General features: G+C 38.1%; 1 protein-coding gene and 1 non-coding gene across 9 annotated transcripts in view; both read right to left on the bottom strand.

The window, feature by feature from the left end:
- Window positions 1-2,335: 2,335 nt before the first annotated feature.
- The window catches only part of SLC38A6 (solute carrier family 38 member 6), a 75,780-nt gene continuing 56,747 nt past the window's right edge, over window positions 2,336-21,368 (bottom strand). For 4 of the 8 annotated variants that reach the window (XM_058739237.1, XM_058739241.1, XM_058739245.1 and 1 more), the window contains 4 exons: window positions 17,681-17,805; window positions 16,368-16,512; window positions 16,151-16,245; window positions 2,336-2,594 (listed from right to left, as the gene is read on the bottom strand). In XM_058739237.1, coding sequence (XP_058595220.1) covers window positions 2,466-2,594; window positions 16,151-16,245; window positions 16,368-16,512; window positions 17,681-17,805 — 494 coding nt within the window. In that variant the 3' untranslated portion in view covers window positions 2,336-2,465. Of the gene's footprint in view, window positions 2,595-15,681; window positions 15,974-16,150; window positions 16,246-16,367; window positions 16,513-17,680; window positions 17,806-21,368 lie in introns of those variants that run through there. The other 4 variants (XM_058739238.1, XM_058739239.1, XM_058739240.1 and 1 more) reach the window with 4 other exon arrangements.
- Window positions 2,824-2,896, bottom strand: TRNAN-AUU (transfer RNA asparagine (anticodon AUU)). Its single transcript has one exon. It is a non-coding gene; the product is annotated as a tRNA-Asn (tRNA).

Below are 21,368 nucleotides of genomic sequence, written 5' to 3'. Positions count from 1 at the left end.
TTTGTAAACCAGGAATTGATTACTTAGATATTTTTCCCTTCCAGAGTTTAGGATCAGCAATTACTGGGAAGAAAGCCAACTTAAAAAAATTTTTAAAAAAGGAATATATGGCAAGTTTTAAACAAATATAGACCTATTGGATTTAAAGAACTGTATTTCTGGGGCGCCTGGGTGGCTCAGTCAGTTAAGCATCCAACTCTTGATTTCAGCTCAGGTCATGATCTGATGGGTTGGTTTGGTTTGTGGGTTTGAGCCCCACATCAGGCTCCAAGCTGAGTGCAGTGCCAGCTTGGGATTCTCTCTCTGCCCCTCCCCTGCTAGCACACTGTCTCTCTCTCAAAATAAACTTAAAAAAAAAAAAGGAACAGTATCTTTACTATATTTATATAGTAATTTTATGATCTTCCTTACTTTTTTTATATTAAAGGACAGTGGCAAGTTTTTTTCTTAATGCCCTTGATCAATTTGCAAAATAAAAAGTTGGCAATGGCATGACTTTCCCCAAAATTTATTTTGAAGGTCTAAGGATCCAAAAGAAATCCAAAGTCTGGAAAACACTAAATCATAATGTTGATGGTCTGAGCTTATTTGGATTTTTAAAAATTATATCTGTAGAGAGTCAGAATGCAGAATTGGATTTCTAACACTGTTTTTCAAGGGATCCACGTTTTCTCAAAGTCTGGCTGACAAATATTGGAAAACATTATTGCTCTACCAAAAGTCCATATACCTATGCAGGGAATTTCCTCTGAAATACTTAACAAAAAGGAATAAGGCTGTGGCAATAGACCATGACTCAGAGGACAAAGAGTGAACCCAAATGCTGTCTGGCTGGTGTGACAAAACAGACTTAGACTTAGGTACAAAATTTAAATGAATAAAGCAGCCTTCTATACAGTTGGTGTTTACTATGTATCTACTATGAGAATGTTTTTATACAAAAACAAAACAAAACAAAATAAAAAACAAAACTCTTAACAGCTTGATGTACTTAAGTTTACATTTGAGATGTGTGATCTTCGGCCAGTGCTTTAACTTCATAACTTTTTTTTTTTTTACTTTTCTTTAAAGATTATTTTGAGAGAGAGAGAGAGAGAGAGAGAGAGAGAGAGAGAGAGAGAGAGAGAGAGAGAGAGAGAACGACAGCAAGCACAGGGGAGGGAGAGAGAGAGAGAGAAAGAGAATCCCAAGCAGGTTCTGCACTGTCAGTGCAGAGCCTGACACAGAGCTCAAACTCACAAACTGTGAGATCGTGACCAGAGTCGAAATCAAGAATCAGATGCTTAACTGACTGAGCCACCCAGGCACTCCTGAACTTTAATTTCTAATGTAGTTAATGGGGGAATATAACTATACCTACTACAGAGGACACAAGATAATGTGCTCAGCCTGATGCCTGGTCCATACATACAAGGGCTTGCTCATGATTGTTACATTATTTTATGACTCTGATAACCTCCCATTCATTTAAAATATCAAGGTCTCTCAGATATAAACAGAGAACTGAGTAAGAGAACCAGGGAACTACAAAAATGGTCTTCATTCTTTCCTCATGGAGGTGCCCTGCCCTAGAGGCCCCACTCCCTTTGATTCCTACTTTTACCATCTAACTAGAAGTGGGGTCAAAGGGTTCTGATCCCAAACACAAAGCACCTTAGCTTGCTAGAAGTTCTGGGAGTCCAGTCTCTGAACTACCAACCTTGGTTCCAGAGAACCTAAGGAGATGCCTTTAAAGGGAAAAGCACAGAGCTGTCCCCGGCCCTCAAGATCTACTTTTTTCAAGGTCTGATCTTTTGTCTTTAAAAAAGAGCTATTTCCAGGGTGCCTGGGTGGCTCAGTCGATTGGTTAAGTCAACTTTGGCTCAGGTCATGATCTCACGGTTCATGAGATTGAGCCCTGTGTCCGGCTCTCCACTGACAGCCTGCTTGGGATTCTGTCTCTCTCTCTCTGCCTCTCCTCCACTCGTGCTCTCTCTCTCAAAATAAACAAACATTTAAAAAAATAACAGAAGACAGGCATTTCTCTACAGGCCCAATTGCAGACTAGTCAAGACAGACCTTGGATTAATAAGAGGACATTAGAGTGCTACTGAGGGGGCAACCTAACTTGTCTCACTGTAAGGGCCAAGCAAGGTTGGGTCCATCACATCTTCATGTGGGGATGGTCTCACAACCATCTCTGAGAGGAAGCAGGGGCTTACGTTTTTTCTGGTCATCTCTGGTTTTGAAGTCTACTTTTCTGAGCTTTCTGGCTCGCCTGGCTAGCACATACGCTATTCCTGTTCTGCCCCATGTGGCTCCAGGGAAAGGTTTACACACATGCTCACACAAGGCATTTCTGTGTACAGCTTTTATTGGTTTCAGGAGACAGAGGCAGGCAAGTTAAAACCGAATATTAGACGTTTCTGTTCTTAAAACACCCTTCAGCCACTTTTACTCACAGGCTCCAGACTCCCACCACTGGCTTAGCACCGGCTGCCTCTTTCCTTCTGCTTCTCAACTCCCAAATCCACGTTCTCTTTTACAAAGAGTACTTTAAATATTTCTTCAACTTCCTCTTCTCCTGCCAACCCATTCTCATAAGGTCTCACCTTCTTAAAAAAAAAAAAAAAAAAAACCAACAGAGGTTAAATTCACATAATATAAAATGAACCATTTTAAATTATACAATTCACAGGCATTTAGTAAACTGTTGTGAAACCATATAGGGTCTCACCTTTCATCCCCAATGACTTATCAAGATAGTTTCCCACACAAAGACATGAAAGATTCTTCCCTAAGAGAAATTTTTTTTTAAGATTGTATTTTTTAAAGTAATCTCTACACCCAACGTGGGGCTTGAACCTACAACCCTGAGATTAATAGTCGCATGCTCTACCGACTGAGCCAGCCAGGCGCCCCCTAAGAGAGATTTAGGGTGGCAGTTGCTCCCCCTCCCTTAAACCTTGTTCTTACAGGGATAGAAGTCTTTTGGCATTTGAGGAAAAGATGCCATCAAGCAGCTACTTATCCTTTTGGAGAAGGAACTATAATTTGGTGGGGGGGGGGGGGCAGAGAGAAAGGTTGTGAAACATTTAAAATAGATTTTTTCACAGAAGGTGGTATTTTTAAAACTAATTTTCAGCTTTATTCTTTTTTTTTTTTAATTTTTTTTAACGTTTATTTATTTTTGAGACAGAGAGAGACAGAGCATGAACGGGGGAGGGTCAGAGAGAAAGGGAGACACAGAATCTGAAACAGGCTCCAGGCTCTGAGCACTCAGCACAGAGCCTGACGCGGGGCTCGAACTCACGGACTGTGAGATCACGACCTGAGCCGAAGTCGGACGCTCAACCGACTGAGCCACCCAGGCGCCCCTATTTTCAGCTTTATTTACCACTCAATGGAATATCAGCAACTCACTTGCAAATCATTCAGCAAATACTTTTTTATATGTATTTTTATACATTATATAAATATAACATTTATTCATATTTGTTTTGCTACATATATATAAATACATATGTGGGTAGCAAAACAAATATGAACCACATGTTAAATTTCAGTGGTGGGTATATGGGCATATTATTCCAATTTAGATGTATGCTTGAAATTTTAGATAATAAAAAGTTGGGGAAAACTCATGGAGTAGAGCTTTTTATTTAGATAATTTATACTAAATGGTATAAAAATGTATTATCTATGATGTTTTAGGATATGAAAGGTACTGGACACATGTTTGGCATCAGCTGCGGTCCTTATATTGAATTGTTCAAACTAAACAAACCTCATAATAGATCCAAGGACTGGTTGGCCTAAACAATGATAACAAAATCCTGGAAGAGCAGTAGCAGTGGACGGCATCTCTTCTCAGAACATCACACACACAGGTCACCTCCTCTCCTGGGAATAGCACACACGTAAAGGACACAACTTTCTCATGGCATTCATTAAAGCCATAAGGAAACTCCCTAAACACACAATGAAGTAAGATTTAACAAATATTTACTGAGCACCAGTTAAGTGAACTTCTGGTATTAGGAGTGTGTACACGCCAATATAGTATGTGCAGAACATGGTTTCTCTTTGGGGGTTAATTACAACCGAGTTGGGGAAAGTAGGTGCTTAAAAGCAGTGAAAAGCAAATAACACCACAAAATTTAAAGAGCAGTTATTACATCGGTGGTGAAAGTGTAAGTTGGTAAAACCTTTAATGGAGAGCAATTTAGTAATACCTACCAAAATTAGAAATGTGCATACCCTTTGCCTCAGGATTCCAATTAAATGGGTATGAATTTATCCTATAGATATGTTTATATGTGTGCCACATGATGTATGTATAAAGATAATAACTGAAGCATTATATAAAACAGCAAAATTAAAAAAAAAAAACCTAAATATGCATAGGAAACTGGTTAAATTATGGTACATGCATTAACGAAATACTATGTAGTTGTTAAATAGAGTTTGGCTGCTTTTGACACAGAATATCTCCAAAACATAAGGTTGAAGCAAAAAATAAGCAAGTGGGACTACATCAAACTTAAAAGCTTCTGTGCAAGAAAGGAAACAATCAAGACAGTAAAAAGTCAACCTATGGAATGGGAGAAAATATTTACAAACCATCTCTTATCTGATAAGGAGTTAATATCCAAAATATGTAAGAACTCCTACAACTTAATAACAAAAAAAGCAAATAACTCTATTTAAAAATGGACAAAGGACTTGAATAGACATTTCTCCAATGGCCAGTGGGTATATGAAAAGATGCTCGACATCACCATTAAGGAAATGCAAATCAAAGCCATAATGAGATATAACCTCACATCTGTTAGGATGGTCATTACAAAAAAAAAATCAGAAAACAACAAATGCTAGTGAAGATGTGGAGAAATTGGGACCCTTGTGCACTGGTGGGAATGTAACATGGTACAGCTATTATGGAAAACAGTATGGAGGTCCCTCAAAACATTACAAGTAGAACTACCCTTTGATCCAGCAATTGCACTTCTTTGTATTTATCCAAAATAACTGAATGAGATATTTGTACTAGCATGTCTATTACAGCATTATCCACAATAGCCAACAGAGAGAAACAATTTAAGTGTCCACAGATGGATGAATGGATAAAGAACTTGTGGCATATACAATTGTGGTAATACATTGCAGTATTATGCAGCCCTAATAAAGAAGGAAATCCTGCCATATGCTACGACATGCATGAAGCTTAAAGACACTATGCTAAGTGAAACAGCCAGTCACAAAGGACAAATACTGCATGATTCAACTAAAGCAGTCAAACTGATATAAGCAGAAAGTAAAATGATGGTAGCCAGGGATGGGGGGAGGGGAAAATGAGGAGTTTTGTTCAATGGGCATAGAGTTTTAGTCATGCAAGATGAAAAAGTTCTAGAGTTCTACTGTATGTATAACAATATACATATAATTAACAATAGTATTTTATACTTAAAGGTTTATTAAGAGGGCAGATTACCTGTTCCGTGTTTTTGTTTTTGTTTTTTTTTTACAATTGAAATGATGTGTTTATACATATCTTTAAATATCTCTAAGTAAAAAGAAGTCAAGATGTAGAGGATTGCGCATAGTATGCCAACATTTGTGTGTGTGTATGTTTGTTCTATATACATAGTTAACTAGGCTTAACATATATTTGCAAAGATACAGAAAGTCGTAAGAGTGGTTGCTTCCAATGAGGAAAACTGGATGCTTGGGACAGACATTGCAGGGAGGCAATTTTGTAAATTTTGAATTTGTACCAATTAAATTTTAATATTACCAATCAAAAAATAGAACATAAAGCGATTTATAAAAAAGTAGGAAATATATTATATGGTACTAATGACACATACCAGAATAATTATAGATAACAAGAGATAAGTTGGAGTAGAGAATGCAGTATTTACAAGGCGGAACGTGAGCTGGGCCTTGAGAAATGGGAAGTGTTTGGATAGGTAGAGGAGAGCAGTAAGGACAGTCCAGGTGTGTACGTAGAGGCTGGAGTGGGGAGAGAACATGGGAAGTAAAAATGGAGAAGCAGGGTAATGAAAGGTAAATCGAGTGCCAGTGAGACAGTTTCAGCGTACTGCAGAATGTAGGTACAAGAGAAAAGGATGAAATAGTTTAGTAGATGATGCACAGAAATGTGGAATTCATGTGGTGGGCAGCAGGGAGCCACTGTAGGCTCTTGAGCAGGGAAGTCATATTATGAAAGCAGGATTCCAAGATCAGCAGACAAAACAGACAAAATAAACCAAAAGACAGACAACTGTCAGAAGGCTAACGCAGCAATCCAGGGGTTGCCCATTGCAATCATCTGGGAAGCTTTAAAAATATTTATTTGTGCCTAGGTCTCCACTGCCAGAGATTCTGATTTAATTGGTTTGGGGTGGAGCCTGATCATTGCCATTTTGAAAGCTCCCCAAGTGATTTTAAAGAGCAGCATGGGTTGAACATAACTGTCACAATCCAGGCACAAAGAGATGAAGGCTAAGATTCAGGAGCTGGCAGGAGGCTGGAGACAGGATAAAAGCACACTTAGGAGACAGGTCCAAGGAAGAACTGATGTGCTGACAGATCGGGGGTAAAGAGTGAAAAGATATACGCAGTCTGTTAGATTTATGCATTCATTCAACAGATATTTATTAAGTCCCTCCCAAGTACCAGGTACCATACTGAGCTTGAAGATTTAGTGATGAGCAAAACAGACCAGTCCCAGTTCTTCAGAAACTTGTGGTCTAGTGGACACAGACAACAAACAAGACTTCCAGGGATGGCCTGTACAACTGGGTCTGAAGCTATCAAGCACGAGCGCTATCAGGCTGCTTGTGTACATCAAGTGGTGGGGGGAGACGTCTCTGAGTTGGTGATACTTGAGCTGAGGCTTGAGTGATGAGGAGCTGAGTCTTCAAAGAGAGATGTTCTCTCTAGGAAAAGCAGTAAGCACGCAGGGACATGTTCAAGGCACGGAAATCTGTACAACGGAGAAGAGTCAAAGACTGATGGGAGATGAGGTCAGAGAAATACGTAGGTACAAACCAAATAGAGCCACGTGGGCCATGGCACAGATTTCATTCTCAATGACATGGGAGGCCCTTGTTGGAAATTAAGCAGAGTAGTGACGTATTCTGATTTACATTTTTGAACAACCACTTTTGCAGTGTGAAAACAGACTGCAGGTTGCAGGAATGAAAGCAAGAAAACTGATTGGAAGGATAGATTAGAGCATGAGGTGCGCTGACAGGGGAAAACTGTGGAGGGGAATAGATTTGAATATGTCGACTTTAGGTAACTGGGCAGCATCTAAGCAGAAACGTCCCAGGACAACTGGACACATGGGAAACAGGTGAGAATTTAGGTTGTACCTACTGACTTGGAGACACTTTCAGGACTGAAGAAATGCATGTTAGAGGACACTACAGGACTATGGCAACTTTTTCCAAGAAGGGGACTAGTAACAACTTGGAAGAAAAGCCTCTAGCGGTGGGCTGCAGGGCTCTGTAGTTAGTTTTGTCTTACAGAACATCTTTATCTATGAATGGGATAAAGAAACGGCAGGATAACGCAGGATGTCAAAAACAGGGAACAATGATACACTGGAATCAAAACTTAAAAAAAGATCTCAACGGCTGGAAGAATGTACTAAAGTTACAAGACAAAATTTAGATAGATAAAAAATAGATACCAAGTGTGTGTGTATAACATATATTTCTTCATATTAAAAAAAAATAAAATTAATAGTAAAAGACCTAGAAATCTGGCAGTTCACCTAAAAGAGACCTGGGGCTTTTACTGATGATTTACTTTACAAGCCTAAAGTGTAAAGTCATTGTGAAAAAGCTGATGTAAAATCAGAGGAATTGACATTATTACAAAACTAGAACTTATTTTTCTAGGGAAGAATACATCAGTAGTGAAAATAAACTACATTGATCAGGATTATTTCTAGAACACTATTTTCTGATCAGGCTGCTGACTAGATGGCTGAAGTAGAGAAGGGAGACGAGATATGAGATTTGAGGAACAGTCAAGTAATAAAACTATATATATTCAATTCAGTGCTTAAGAGCATACTCAAACTTTCCCCAAATATCGTGTTATCTAACTTGGGGAAATAAGGTGTATTTCCCCTGGTTGAGAGAAAACATAGTCTTCAAACATGGAAGTCTTCAGAGATTAAAGAAAACTTGTCCAAAATTAGACAAAAGAGGTAGAGCTGGGATTTGAACACAAGTAAATAGGACTTCAGAATCTTTATTTAAAAAAAAAAAGTCTCTCTCTCCATAAATATATGAAACTATAGATATAGATCTATGTTTTCCTTTTCTTTTTTTTTTTAAATAATTTATTGTCAGGTTAGCTAACATACAGCGTACACAGCGTAGTTTTGGCTTCAGGAGTAGATTCCCGTGATTCGCCAATTAAAACACCCAGTGCTCATCCCAACAAGTGCCCTCCTCAATGCCCATCACCCATCTTCCCTGCTCCCAAACCCCCTACCCCCACCCTCAACAACCCTCAATTTGTTCTCTGTAATTACGAGTCTCTTGTGGTTTGCTTCTCTGTTTGTAACTTATTTTTCCTTCCCTTCCCCTATGGTCTTCTGCTACGTTTCTCAAGTTCCACATACGAGTGAAAACACAGGATATCTTTCTTTCTGACTGACTTATTTCACTTAGCATAATACCCTCTAGTTCCATCCATGTTGTTGCAAATGGCAAGATTTCATTCTTTTTCATCGAGTAGTATTCCTGTGTGTGTGTGTGTGTGTGTGTGTGTGTACACATACACATTACATCTTCTTTATCCATTCATCAGGTGATGGACATTTGGGCTCTTTTTGACTATTGTTGATAGCACTGCTATAAACATTGGGTACATGTGCACTACGAATCAGCACTCCTATATCCTTTGGATAAATTTCTAGTAGTGCTATTGTTGGGACATAGGGTAATTCTGTTTTTAATTTTTTTGAGGAACCTCCACTATGTTTTCCAGAGTGGCTATACCAGTTTGCATTCCCACCAACAGTGCAAGAGGGTTCCCCTTTCTCCACAACCTCACTAACATCTGTTGTTTCCTGAGTTGTTACTTTTAGCCACTCTGACCAGTCTGAGATGGTATCTCAATGTGGTTTTGATTTGTATTTCCCTGATGAGGAGTGACATTGAGCATCTTTTCATGTGCCTATTGGCCATATGGATGTCTTCTTTAGAGAAGTGTCTATTCATGTCTTCTGCCCATTTCTTCACTGTATTATTTGTTTTTTGGGAGTTGAGTTTGCTAAGTTCTCTTAAAGACTTTGGACACTAACCCTTTATGTCATTTGCAAATATCTTCTCCCATTCTGTTGTTTGCCTTTTAGTTTTGTTGATTGTTTCCTTTGCTGTGCAGAAGCTCTTAATCTTGATGGGATCCCAACAGTTCATTTTTGCTTTTATTTCCCTTGCCTTTGGAGACGTGTCAAGTAAGAAGTTGCTGCGGCTGAGGTCAAAGAGGTTGTTGCCCATTTTGTCCTCTAGGATTTTGATGGTTTCCTGTCTCACATTTAGGTCTTTCCTCCATTTTGAATTTATTTTTGTGTATGGTGTAAGAAAGTGGTCCAATTTCATTCTTCAGTATGTTGCTGTCCAGTTCTCCCAGCGCCACTTGCCAAAGAGACTGTCATTTTTCCATTGGATACTCTTTACTGCTTTGTCAAAGATTAGTTGGCCATACATTTGTGGGTCCAATTCTGGGTTCTCTATTCTATTCCATTGGTCTATGTGTCTGTTTTTGTGCCAATACCATACTGTCTTGATGACTACAGCTTTGTAGTATAGGCTAAAGTCTGGGATTGCAATGCCTCCAGTTTGGTTTTCTTTTCAACCTTACTTTGGTTATTCGGCGTCTTCTGTGGTTCCATGCAAATTTTAGGATTGTTTGTTCTAGCTCTGTGAAGAATACTGGTAATATTTTTATTGAGATTGCATTTGTATAGGTTGCTTTGGATAGTATCAACATTTTAACAATATTTGTTCTTCCAATCCATAAGCATGGAATGTTTTTCCATTTCTTTGTGTCTTCTTCAATTTCTTTCATTAGCTTTCTATAGTTTTCAGCATACAGATCTTTTACCTCTTTGGTTAGGTTTATTCCTAGGTATTTTATGGTTCTTGGTGCAATTTAAATGGGATCGATTCCTTGATATCTCTGTTGTTTCGTTACTGTACAGAAACGCGACTGATTTCTGTTCAATGATTTTATATCCTGCAACTGTTCTGAATTCATGTATTAGTTCTAGCAGTTTTTTGGTGGTCTTTTGGGTTTTCCATGTAGAGAGAGTACCACATCATCTGCGGAAAGTGCAAGTTTGACATCTTCTTTGCCAATTTAGATGCCTTTTATTTCATTTTATTGTCTAATTGCTGAGGTTAGGACTTAATCTATGTTTTCCTTTGCGTTAAGCAGTTGCATTACCAGGGCCATCTTGAAAAGGTTCAATCAGAAAATTCCAAGTTTTATTTGAGCTTTTTTCAGGCAAGAAATTCAGGGGTCTTATTTAACTTCACAACTTTAGGACTAGTGCAACTCTTAGTATGTATTATGTGCTCAGTAAATACTTACTCAGTGAATTAGCCAGCCCCTTTGCCTGTGTTGTGCATTGATCCACTGATCAGTAGAAGACAAAACACACACAAATTCAAACAGTGAGAAACATTTCTCTGGAGGTCTTGTTTCTTTATACCATCCCATATGACAATGCCTTTTCATCCACTTGTCTTTTTTTCCCCTGGCAACTCAATTTCCCTCTCTGCCCCTTTCCTTTGTCCCACAGGCGAAAAAACTTGTCCCCCTGGCCACCAGGCAAGATGAGTCTTCCTGCTCCTCGTAAGTGCTCATCTTGATGGACAGCCTCACAAACTAGGACAGTGGATCATGATAGTAAAAACATAGATCAGATTGTTCAGGAAGAGTGATTGTAATGAGGAAGCCATATCCACAATATCTTTACTCATCCTTCACCAAAATTTTGTTTTCTTATTTTTTCCCTCTTCATTAAGGGAAGACTATAGGAGGATAATGTAGAAAAATGAACAAATTGTGTGCTTAAATTAGAAAAACAATTGTTTCAGTACTATATCAGGTTCTGAGAAGTTCTAAGACCAAAAATTATGACACCTAAGTTTTAGGCAAAGTAATTGGCAGGAAACAAAGTCTTTTTTCAATAGGGCTAATTCTAATAAAGTCAGAGAGAGTACTGTCAACATGCCAAGAAGAAAATCAGGTTAAAATTAACTGTTCGAGTCCTTTTGTTTCTAGCATCTATTTTCCATCTCTATATATTCTACTGGCACTGTCAGCGCGAGAGACCCCACACCCAGCTACCCACAGATTATCTAGTAACCTGATCCGGCAAATACACAGGGCAAGAATGGAGAAGAGAAAAATCCGTTTACCTTAAAAAGAGATCTTCCAAATTCATTAACATCTCATACAGTGCTCGCCATTTCATTTGTGCCCACATAACCTTATTCCTAGGCTCTAAAATGTTTCAGAGTCAGATGGCTATAGCACTTCCACAAATGGCGGGGGATGGGGGGGGGTACAGATTTCAAATACAGAAGAGTACTGGTGCCAAAGGTCACATGGAGAAAGAAATGAATCTTTCCTAGCTAATCTCTGCTCACATCAGAGATCACCCCCCAAACGGGGGAGAAGAAAAACGGTCTTACAGGTTTATATACAGGCAAATAAAGAAGATGAGATTTTGCAAAGGTAAAAATGTTTTTAGAAGCACAAGAAGGCCCGTGATTAGCTGATAACCATTTAAAGGCATGTGTAAAGTTTACCTGAAAATGGATGGTATGCTTCTGCTTTTCCATTGGTGAATTTACCAAGGTACTAAACTTAAATTTAAAAGGTGTCACGGGAGAAGGAACAAAGGAACAAACAAAGCCAGAGAGGTTGGGCTGATCTGGTAACAAGCTACCCATCAAATGCGAGTTAGGAATTGCCACAGTAGAGAATGTACGGTACTTTCAAGACCAGGTCTATACCCAGATTGTGCTGAATTTCAGATTCTGCTTCTAGATGGAAAGGCAAAAAAACCCACAAAGATTTCCAGGCCTTGGGTGTTTAAAGGGCCTTCACACAGTAAATCAACCTACTCCTGTCTTGTTTTCTCCGCAGCCAGACTGAAATAATACAGCACCAGCAGAGGTGTGAATTACCCCCATTCATCTTAATGGAGTGTTAACTTCAAAGGCTTGTTTTAACCATTTAAATGCTAAGCTCATGAGTAAACATTCCGTTAAAAAAAAGGGTACAATTTAAACATTCACCTTCAACATACGAAAGTAATTTATATTCTCAGCACTTCGTTTTTTAATTTAGCAAACAAGTCTCCAAGTGTTAGAAAAGTATATATTTTGTACTTTACTTAGTTTTATTTTAAATAGTTCTTACCTAATAAATTATGAACGTTAAGCCCATAATGCGAGGGCCTATATTTCCCAGGAAAAATGTTGCGGAGTACTTGAACAAGGGTTTTTGGTAATCCTAGTGAAGGGGACACTGCTCTTACCTGCCATCTTATTAGCTTCCTCCACACTCATAGAGAAAGCTGTGATCCCGAAGAGGCAACCAGATAAGGCAGAATATTGAAGTAAAATAAAAGAAAAACACTTCCACAAATATTATCTCTTGACATTAACTAAGTTTTATGTTCAATATGTTACTTGTCCCTTTGCCAAACCTCTCATGATCCTATCCCATGAGCAGGTGACAAATGTATTAACTGATGCCCAGCTGTCATCACATTTAACATTTGCCCCACAGGGCATCCTTGCATCTGTTGCAGATTTAGTGTTATTTTGGTATTACTGGAATTAGATTTATGTAAGCAGCTGAACACCTATTTGTGTTTGGATCTATAATTTCATAAACAGAAAAAGAGGGTACAAGAATTAGCTTATCAGATTGATAGGCTCTGGCTGACCTGAAGCCACAGGGGAAGCCATGCCTGGCTGTGCCCCTGGGACCATGCTAAGTGCCCAGCTTCAGGAAGACATTAGTAGGAGAGCACAGCTGGGGCAGAACTGTGGCAAAACATGAAAAAGAGTGCACATGGGGCCAGTTCCCCTGTGAATGAAGGCTAGAGAAAGATTCTAAACATATTAGTTGTACAAGATGGAAGATGAAGAAATTCCCTGTCTCTGATTGAAAGCAAACTTATTTTACTGGTCCAGATGAAGGGATGGGGAAAAGGGGATAAATATCTGATCTAAGAGCCTGTTTTGGTCTGCACCTAATTTATACAGGGTCATTTAATCCTCTCAACACAACCCTGTATAATTGGTATTAACTCCATTTAATACCTATATGAAAGTGGAGGCTTGGAGAGGTTAAGTACTTTGTCTAAACTCACTGAGATTTGAATCTAAGTCTTCCTAACCCTCAAACTTGGACTTTTTCCATTATACTATGCTGATCCAAAGTTGCCAAAGAAATATCTTAACTCAAAAGGGAAGCTCAGTTGTCAATTTTTCTGCCCATTTCCTAAGTAGGAAGCAAAGGGGCACCTGCAAAAGTGTGTATTTCCATTCATGCAAATTGGTGTTTTGCATGCAATCCCCTACTTTACATGTGCACAGGGGTAGCATTACATTTTCACTGATACACCCTGGCTTTGGTAGGCTGCTAACAAGGTGCCTTTCACAAAGAGCACTCATGGGGAGAAGAGATCTAGCTTCTGCTTTCCAACCAAAAGTAAGCCACATCAATGGGAAACAATGATTTATAACCTCTGCACAAAACTTGATATAAATCCACACTATTTGTCTGTGTTTGCCAACTAGAAAGTCACGTGTTTAAGTGACAAAAGAGAAAGCTCAGAGAACTTCCAAATCCACAGTCAATCATCACAGCTCTATGTCATAATGAACAAAGGAAAATCACAAAAGTTTCTTAGAGAAGATTGGGAGGCAGGGCAAAATACCAAATGAAATAATCCCACAGTTTTGTTATTAGTGATTGATGTTGACAACATTAACCCACAGCTAAGATTCAATTTTGTATATAAAGCCAATACACTGATTTCTTAAAAAACAAATGAAAGATTGACTCTGTACATTTAATAACACTAAAAACTTCTGCCTGTGATAAACACTGTTAAGAGAATGAGAAGGCAAGCCACCGATTGGGAGAGAAGTTTTGCAAAACACATTATCTGATAAAGGACTGGTATCTAAAATATACAAAGAATGCTTAAAAGCCAACAGTGAGAAAATAAACCAATTTAAAAAATGGGCAAAAGATCCAAACCTCACCCAAGAAAATATACAGATGGCAAATAAGCATATGAAAAGATGCTCCACATCATATGTCATTAGGGAAATGCAAATTGAAACAATGAGATATAACTACACACCCATTAGAATGGCAAAAATCCAAACCACTGACAACACCAAATGTTGGCAAGGATATGGAACAACAGGAACTCTCATTCACTGCTGTCAGAAATGTAATATATTACAGCTAGTTTGGAAGGCAGTTTGGCAGTTTCTTATAAGACTAAACATATTCTTACCGTATGATGCAGCAATTGTGCTCTTTGGTATTAACCAAAAAAGCTGAAACTTATATCCACACAAAAACCTGTACACACTTTATTCATAACTTTGAAAGCCAGGAAGAGGTCCTTCAACAGGTGAATGAAAACACAAACTGGCCCATCCATACAGTGGAATATTATTCAATAATAAAAAGAAATGAGCTATATGAAAATGCATGGAGGAAACTTAACTGCATTTTGTTTAAGTGAAAGAGCCAGCCTGAAAGGTTAGATAATATATAATTCCAACTATATGACATTCTAGAAAAGGCTCACAGGGAAAGGCTCACAGTTTTTATGAAGTCAGTCAAAAGATCAGTGGTTGCCAATGCTCACATCAACAGTGAACTCTCAGGCAAACTATGTACTTTAGTAAATAATACTGTATCAAGGGGTACTCAGGTGGCTCAGTCGGTTAAGTGTCTGACTCTTGATGTTGGCTCAGGTCATGATCTCCTGGTTTGTGAGTTCCAGCCCCGTGTCAGGCTTTGTGCTGCCAGTGCGGAGCCTGCTTGATATTCTCTCTCTCTCTCTCTCTCTCTCTCTCTCTCTCTCTCTGTCTCTCTCTCTCTCTCTGCCCCTCCCTTGCTCATGTTCTCGCTCTCTCTCAAAATCAACAAACTTAAAAAATGTTTTACAAGTACTGTATCAATATTGGCTCATCAAGTATAACAAATGCACCACATGAATGCAAGATTTCAACAATATGGGAAACTATGGGTGTGTTGGGGATCAGGGGATATATGAGAACTCTGCACCTTCTGCTCAATGTTTCTGTAAACATTAAATCTACCCTAGGGGCGCCTGGGTGGCGCAGTCGGTTAAGCGTCCGACTTCAACCAGGTCACGATCTCGCGGTCCGTGAGTTTGAGCCCCGCGTCAGGCTCTGGGCCGATGGCTCGGAGCCTGGAGCCTGTTTCCGATTCTGTGTCTCCCTCTCTCTCTGCCCCTCCCCCGTTCATGCTCTGTCTCTGTCTGTCCCAAAAATAAATAAAAAACGTTGAAAAAAAAATTAAAAAAAAAAAACATTAAATCTACCCTAAAAACTAAAGTCTATTAATTTTTTAAAAAATACAAAGGTTGACCTAACATATCAAAGAACATTTTGAATTTTATTTTAATTAAAACTGCTATAAACCCACTTTCCGCTACCTATTCCCATTTTGTTCTGCTTTTCTGTTAATAATGTTTATAAAAATGTTTACCCATATAAAAAGGATTCATCAAAGGTGCTTTACAGAATTATTCCTTTTTGCATATAGAGGTAAATTATTCTTTGTAAGAAGTGGGAAAATATTTGTTTCATTTACTAATCCAATTAAAAATGATTAGTGCTAAACTAAAATTCCCAACCAAAATTCCAAAGATGAGCAAAACAAAAGCCTGTGGGGAAGAAAAAGATAAAGAACAATTAGAGTATTTTAAACCTCCACCTTCCTCAATAATGTATGTTATAGTTCAAAATACATGAACTTTCTTGATGTAGATAAACTACTCAAGTACAAAATGACAAATTATTTCTTAAAATAGAATTATTAAAAGAAATAAAAGGTAACCTACCCCAAGTTTTTTCCACGAGAGAAAATCCTCTCTGCTAAGTTTAAGATAAAATAGTCCTGGGAATATAAAAATCAAACACGTTGATGTACTGGAACCTTTAAGTGGGAGGGGAAGCAAGAAAAAAAAAAAAAAGAGGATATTGCCAGATTCAGATGCGGGACCGGATGACAATTTTGATCTATTCTGTTACATGGATTTTTTGAAATAGAAAACTTACCAACCACACCAAATATATTCCTAATGTCAGGAACATATATTGCAAGTAAAACAATGGTAACATTGAGTGCTAGAGTGATCAAAGAATGGCGAGTCCATGAGAATGGAAAATTGGAGAAAAACATCATCATTAAAGCTCTTCTTGCCTGTATAACAGAAAAAGAAACAGATTTAAGCAGAGAGATTTAAGCAAAGCCAACATACTTGCTTAGGGAAACACAGGTACAGTATAGTAAGCATGACATCCTTGCTCCTTACACCATTTAGATTTTTAAAAAATACAGTATAAACGATTATTATAGAGTGTTTAGGACAAATCAACTAAGAAATACACCTTTCTGAGTGAGCTTAATAAAAATTATTTTGCTTTAATTCTTGAAGAAATGTTCACATTCAATGTCTTTAGGTTGCATAATTTTCAAAATGACCAACAATAACACTGTGTGATGAAATCTCAGAGAATCATTTTCATTAAATTCACAAAGAACAAAAGGTTTGAAAAGAAAAAAGAATCATGCTATGGGAAAGAAACACCATGTACTATTTTATTTTATATTATCTGTTTCATAGCATGTAAATATGAAAACTAGTTCATGACACTTCCCACTGCCAAGGCGAGCAGCAGGCAGTCATACCCCACAAATGTTTACCCCCCACCGCTGCCCTCCTGGCTGTGCAGTCTACACAGGAAGTGGGCCAAAAATCTCGAAGGCCCAGTTCTTCGGGAACTTGCTGTTGAGGGATTCAAGACATTCATGCAGAAACATTCATACCTCAAGCCTCTGTTTCCATTTTCTCAGAGATTCTTAAGATTCTTACATATGGCAACTAAATACAGAATGAAGATCTGTTCTGCCCCTTAATTATAATTCTCAAGCAAATACAATATTTTGACTAAGATTAAATTAGAATGTCTATGTGAAAATAAATCTACAATAAACCAGAACGAGCTTATTTTTGCTGACTTGACTTTTGCTTCTTCATGCACATTCTTTTGAAAACAGAATACAGAATTAAAGGAGGGGGGGAAACCCCAAACTTTAGAAGAACCATAGTCTCTAAATTGGAAACAATGCTGTGGGAGAGCGTAAATCTAAACTAAATCTCAAAAAGCACAAATTAGCTTAGTGGTTCACTGTTATTTTTGTGCCTTCATGGGGCCATATGCAAGTATGAGGTCTTTGATCAATTACCTGACAAATGAATAAGATATACAAGACTAGATGTGATTCAAACATTCCAGTCTGCAAAGAATTAGTGTTGCCATATCAGGGAGCTGCTACGTTAAGCAACAAGACCTTTAAGAGTACTTACAGGGAAGTGGATTAGAGGGACTGTCAAAAGCACAGCAAATAGTATGCATAGCTTCACAGCCATGACAACAACATCATGTGGCAAGTACTTGCTATAACCTTGCAGTAATTCTGATGCCACTTTGTCTGTAAATTAAAAAAATAAGAAGGATCACATTATAAACCACTATGATGTCAATAACAGCAAAACTATTTTACTTTGCACAAATGGATCTTAACAAATTTTGGATTCTCAGTACCAAATCCATCTCTGGCCTTTTCCCTAGCCTTTGAAACATAGAGTCATTAGTTAAATATCTGCTTTAAAGTGACAATCTTTTCTTTTAATGAAACTAGAAATCAGCAGAACTTCTAAAATTATGACCATGAAAATACATATATACGTATACATATCTATATATATCTATATATATACATATAATTTGAGAACTTTTCCATAATCCAAAGGTCTTGAACATTTGTTTGTTTTGTAAGGTGCTTTCACATGTGTCATTGAAAGGGTATCATGTGTACCCTTATAACAATTAAGAGGGTAGCTAGGCTGAAAAATATTAATGGACTTGCCCAAGATCACACAGCACAAAGGGGCAGAGCTCAAAGAGCTAAAAAAGTACCCACTTTTTTTTTGGTGCCAAAGCCAATACCCTTTCCTCAATACCGCAACGTTTTCTAGAATCTTACACTTCTGTACATGTTGTCTGTTTCATCAACATTTCACCTGTAAATTCCTCTTTCATAAGAAAATGTAGTTTTAGGGAAATGGCTTACTCAGCAAGCCAGTGGTAGTCAGTGGCAGAATTTGTACATGCTGACCATGCTTTGCTCCATGTCAGTCTTCCATTTTCCCAATGTCTTCTGTGCCCCCAGTCAGACGAGGGGTACGAAGATTGAGCATTCTCAAGAACGCTCCATGTCCTGCCTTGCAGTGAAAGATCAGTCTGTACTTAAAATAGAATACTGTCTTTTATTTTTAAGTAGGCTTCACGCCCAGTGTGGAGCCCTACGCAGAGCTTGAACTCATGACCCTGAGATCAAGACCTGAACTTAGATCAAGAGTTGGGTGCTTAACCAACTGAGCCACTCGGGTGCCCCAAAATAGATGGTGCTTTTTAAACCGGAGAGTAATATGTTTTCAAAGAGATGCTTTGGAGGAAATAAAAAACAAACACACCTCTGTTTTCAAGGAACTTAATATTTAAAGGAGCAATGAGATGAACATATACACATAAAATAGAAAGCATATAAACACAGATATACACGTACGTGGCAGTAGTTGTTCTAAACAAAGAGTGATTGTGAATAGGGACAGGTAACTATGACTTTGATATGGAGGAAGGAGGAAACATAGGGAGGCTTGGGGAGAGTCATCATGATATAGTGAAGAGCAGGAAGGTAGAGGGTCCTGAATTCTGGGACCACACAGACTGATGTTCAAATTCCTCTACTTACTAGCAACCTAACTTCTCTGAGTCTCTTCGTTCTTACAACTGTAAAATGGGACACTAATATTTTGATGTGTGGAGTTACTGAGGGCCATAAATGAGTTAACGTATGGGTGGAGAAAGAGATTCTTTCTCAGAGGAAGAAGTAACATAAGCAGAAGCCCTGAAGTAGCACAGAGAATATGCACCTGAGAAAATGAGCAGTCTAGTAGTAGTAAGTACTTACAGTGGCTGAAGCAGGATGTGCTGTAGAGCAGAGAGAGTATTGGGTGATAAGGCCAGAAATGCATTTAAGACCCAGTAACAGAGCTGTTCAGGAGGTTTGTACTCAATCTGGTGGGCTACAGAGATGCAATGACTTATGAAGATTGGGGTACTAGGATCTGAACTAGGCAGGAAGAAAAAGATACCCAAAACTGAAATAAGAGTTAGAAGGTTACTGTCATAATCACTGAGAGATAATGAGAATCTGAACTAGACTAGTGATAATGGAAAAGGGAGAAAAACCAATTATCTAACGTATCAAAGAACTACCTTACACAATGGGAGATTAATGGACTAAGTAAGAGATTAAGAAGAGCCAGGAAAGCCGGATTCTATTTCCAAGTCTGAGATATTTGCAAGTCTTTGAAAAAATATGGCAAACTATTTTCTTTCTACTTTTTGAATCATGAAAATGAGCTATTAACACTGCTTAACAATTCTGTAGACTTTTAAAATGGTCTGGTTATTATGAAACATTTGGGCATTGGCCTGGCTCCCCAGAGGAACACTTTTTCTTCCTCACCTTATAATGCTGTAACATCTGTAAAGAGCCAATATTATTAATCTAGGTACATACTTATAGGTCCCTGTAATCTGACAAAATTTAGATATTAACTAAGCCTTGGGAGCACTGGATAAAAGGATACCAAGCAGCTCCAGAAGTCAGAAGAGCTAGATTATAAATTCAAAATATCTGTTACATACCCACTTTCTCCTTTCCCAGGATGAAAACATTTCTTCCAAGCCAGTCAATTCTGTGTTCTTAGCTGAGCCTTAACATATGTGAGGGATAGAGTACAACACACTTCTCTGAATTCAGACAAATCTCTATAAATCTTAGTAAGGACCTCTGCAAGTTATATATGCTATTAAGCCAGGAGGCTGTCTTGTGTAATACACATTGTCAAACCATCTGAAGTTTAGAAAGATCACCACAGAGTAGCAGAAAGATTACTAGATTAGTATTCAGGAGACACGCTACTACAAATATTGTTAACAGGTCACTTCACTTCTTTGGGCTTCAGCTGCTCATTTACAAAATGAGTTCAAGGCCTTAATTTGTGACTAGCCCTTTTGATAATTGCTCAGTAATTTCTCTCCATAAGAATGAGAGCTACTGATATCTCAACAGAAATATACCAAAAAAGATGCTCCTTAGTGATGATTAACAGCCCCCCAAAAGCTATTGTGAATGGAAAAATCAATACTGAATCTTCTTTGATCTTTGGAGAAGGAATTACTTTTATATCATTCTTTCTATCACCTACCTACAATGAGATTTTTCTTAGGTGTGCATTTCTCCATTAGATAAAATGTGGACAGTCTGAAGAATTTGCGGTGCATTAAGTTGGAGACAACATAACAGCTTTACCTGATAACAAGGACAATCCCTGTGTAGGAAATATTTCATTTACATAATGAAAATGTTTCGCCTCTGTGTTCATGGAACAATAGATCAGTAGATAGGTAGGTAAGTAGACAGAGATATATAGATATGTCTGGAGCTTAAGTGAGCCAGGTTCTTCCAAAAGATAATCGACAAAAACTTGGGATGAAGGAAATCTGGGTTCTCTAGCATAATTCCTGAGGAGGGAACATAGTAATAAAAGCACTACCTTTGGAGACAGTCAGAAATGGATTCAAATCCCAACGCATCATTCATTAGCTGCAAGTATCTGGCCAAATTGCTCAAGCTATGTGAACCTATACCTTGTAGAGTTGCTGTAAGGATTAAGGTAAGCAATGTATATAAGATACCTGGCATTTACACAGGAAACGTTAGCTCAATAAATGTATTAGCATCCATCCTTCTTCCACTTTCCCTTCAATGTAAGCTTTCTGATAATTTAATACTGCATTTCATGGCAATTTATATAACTATTCCTCAGCTATCCTGGAGATTGGCAGGCCATTTGAGGCTTCTTCCAGATAGCTATCCATAAGGAGGAAAAGGAGGTCTATTTTTTGGACTCTTTCTCAATG

Source organism: Neofelis nebulosa, chromosome 7 (genome assembly GCF_028018385.1).
Source record: "Neofelis nebulosa isolate mNeoNeb1 chromosome 7, mNeoNeb1.pri, whole genome shotgun sequence".
NCBI classification, from domain to species: Eukaryota; Metazoa; Chordata; class Mammalia; order Carnivora; family Felidae; genus Neofelis; species Neofelis nebulosa.
This window is presented reverse-complemented; position numbering and strand designations above follow the sequence as displayed.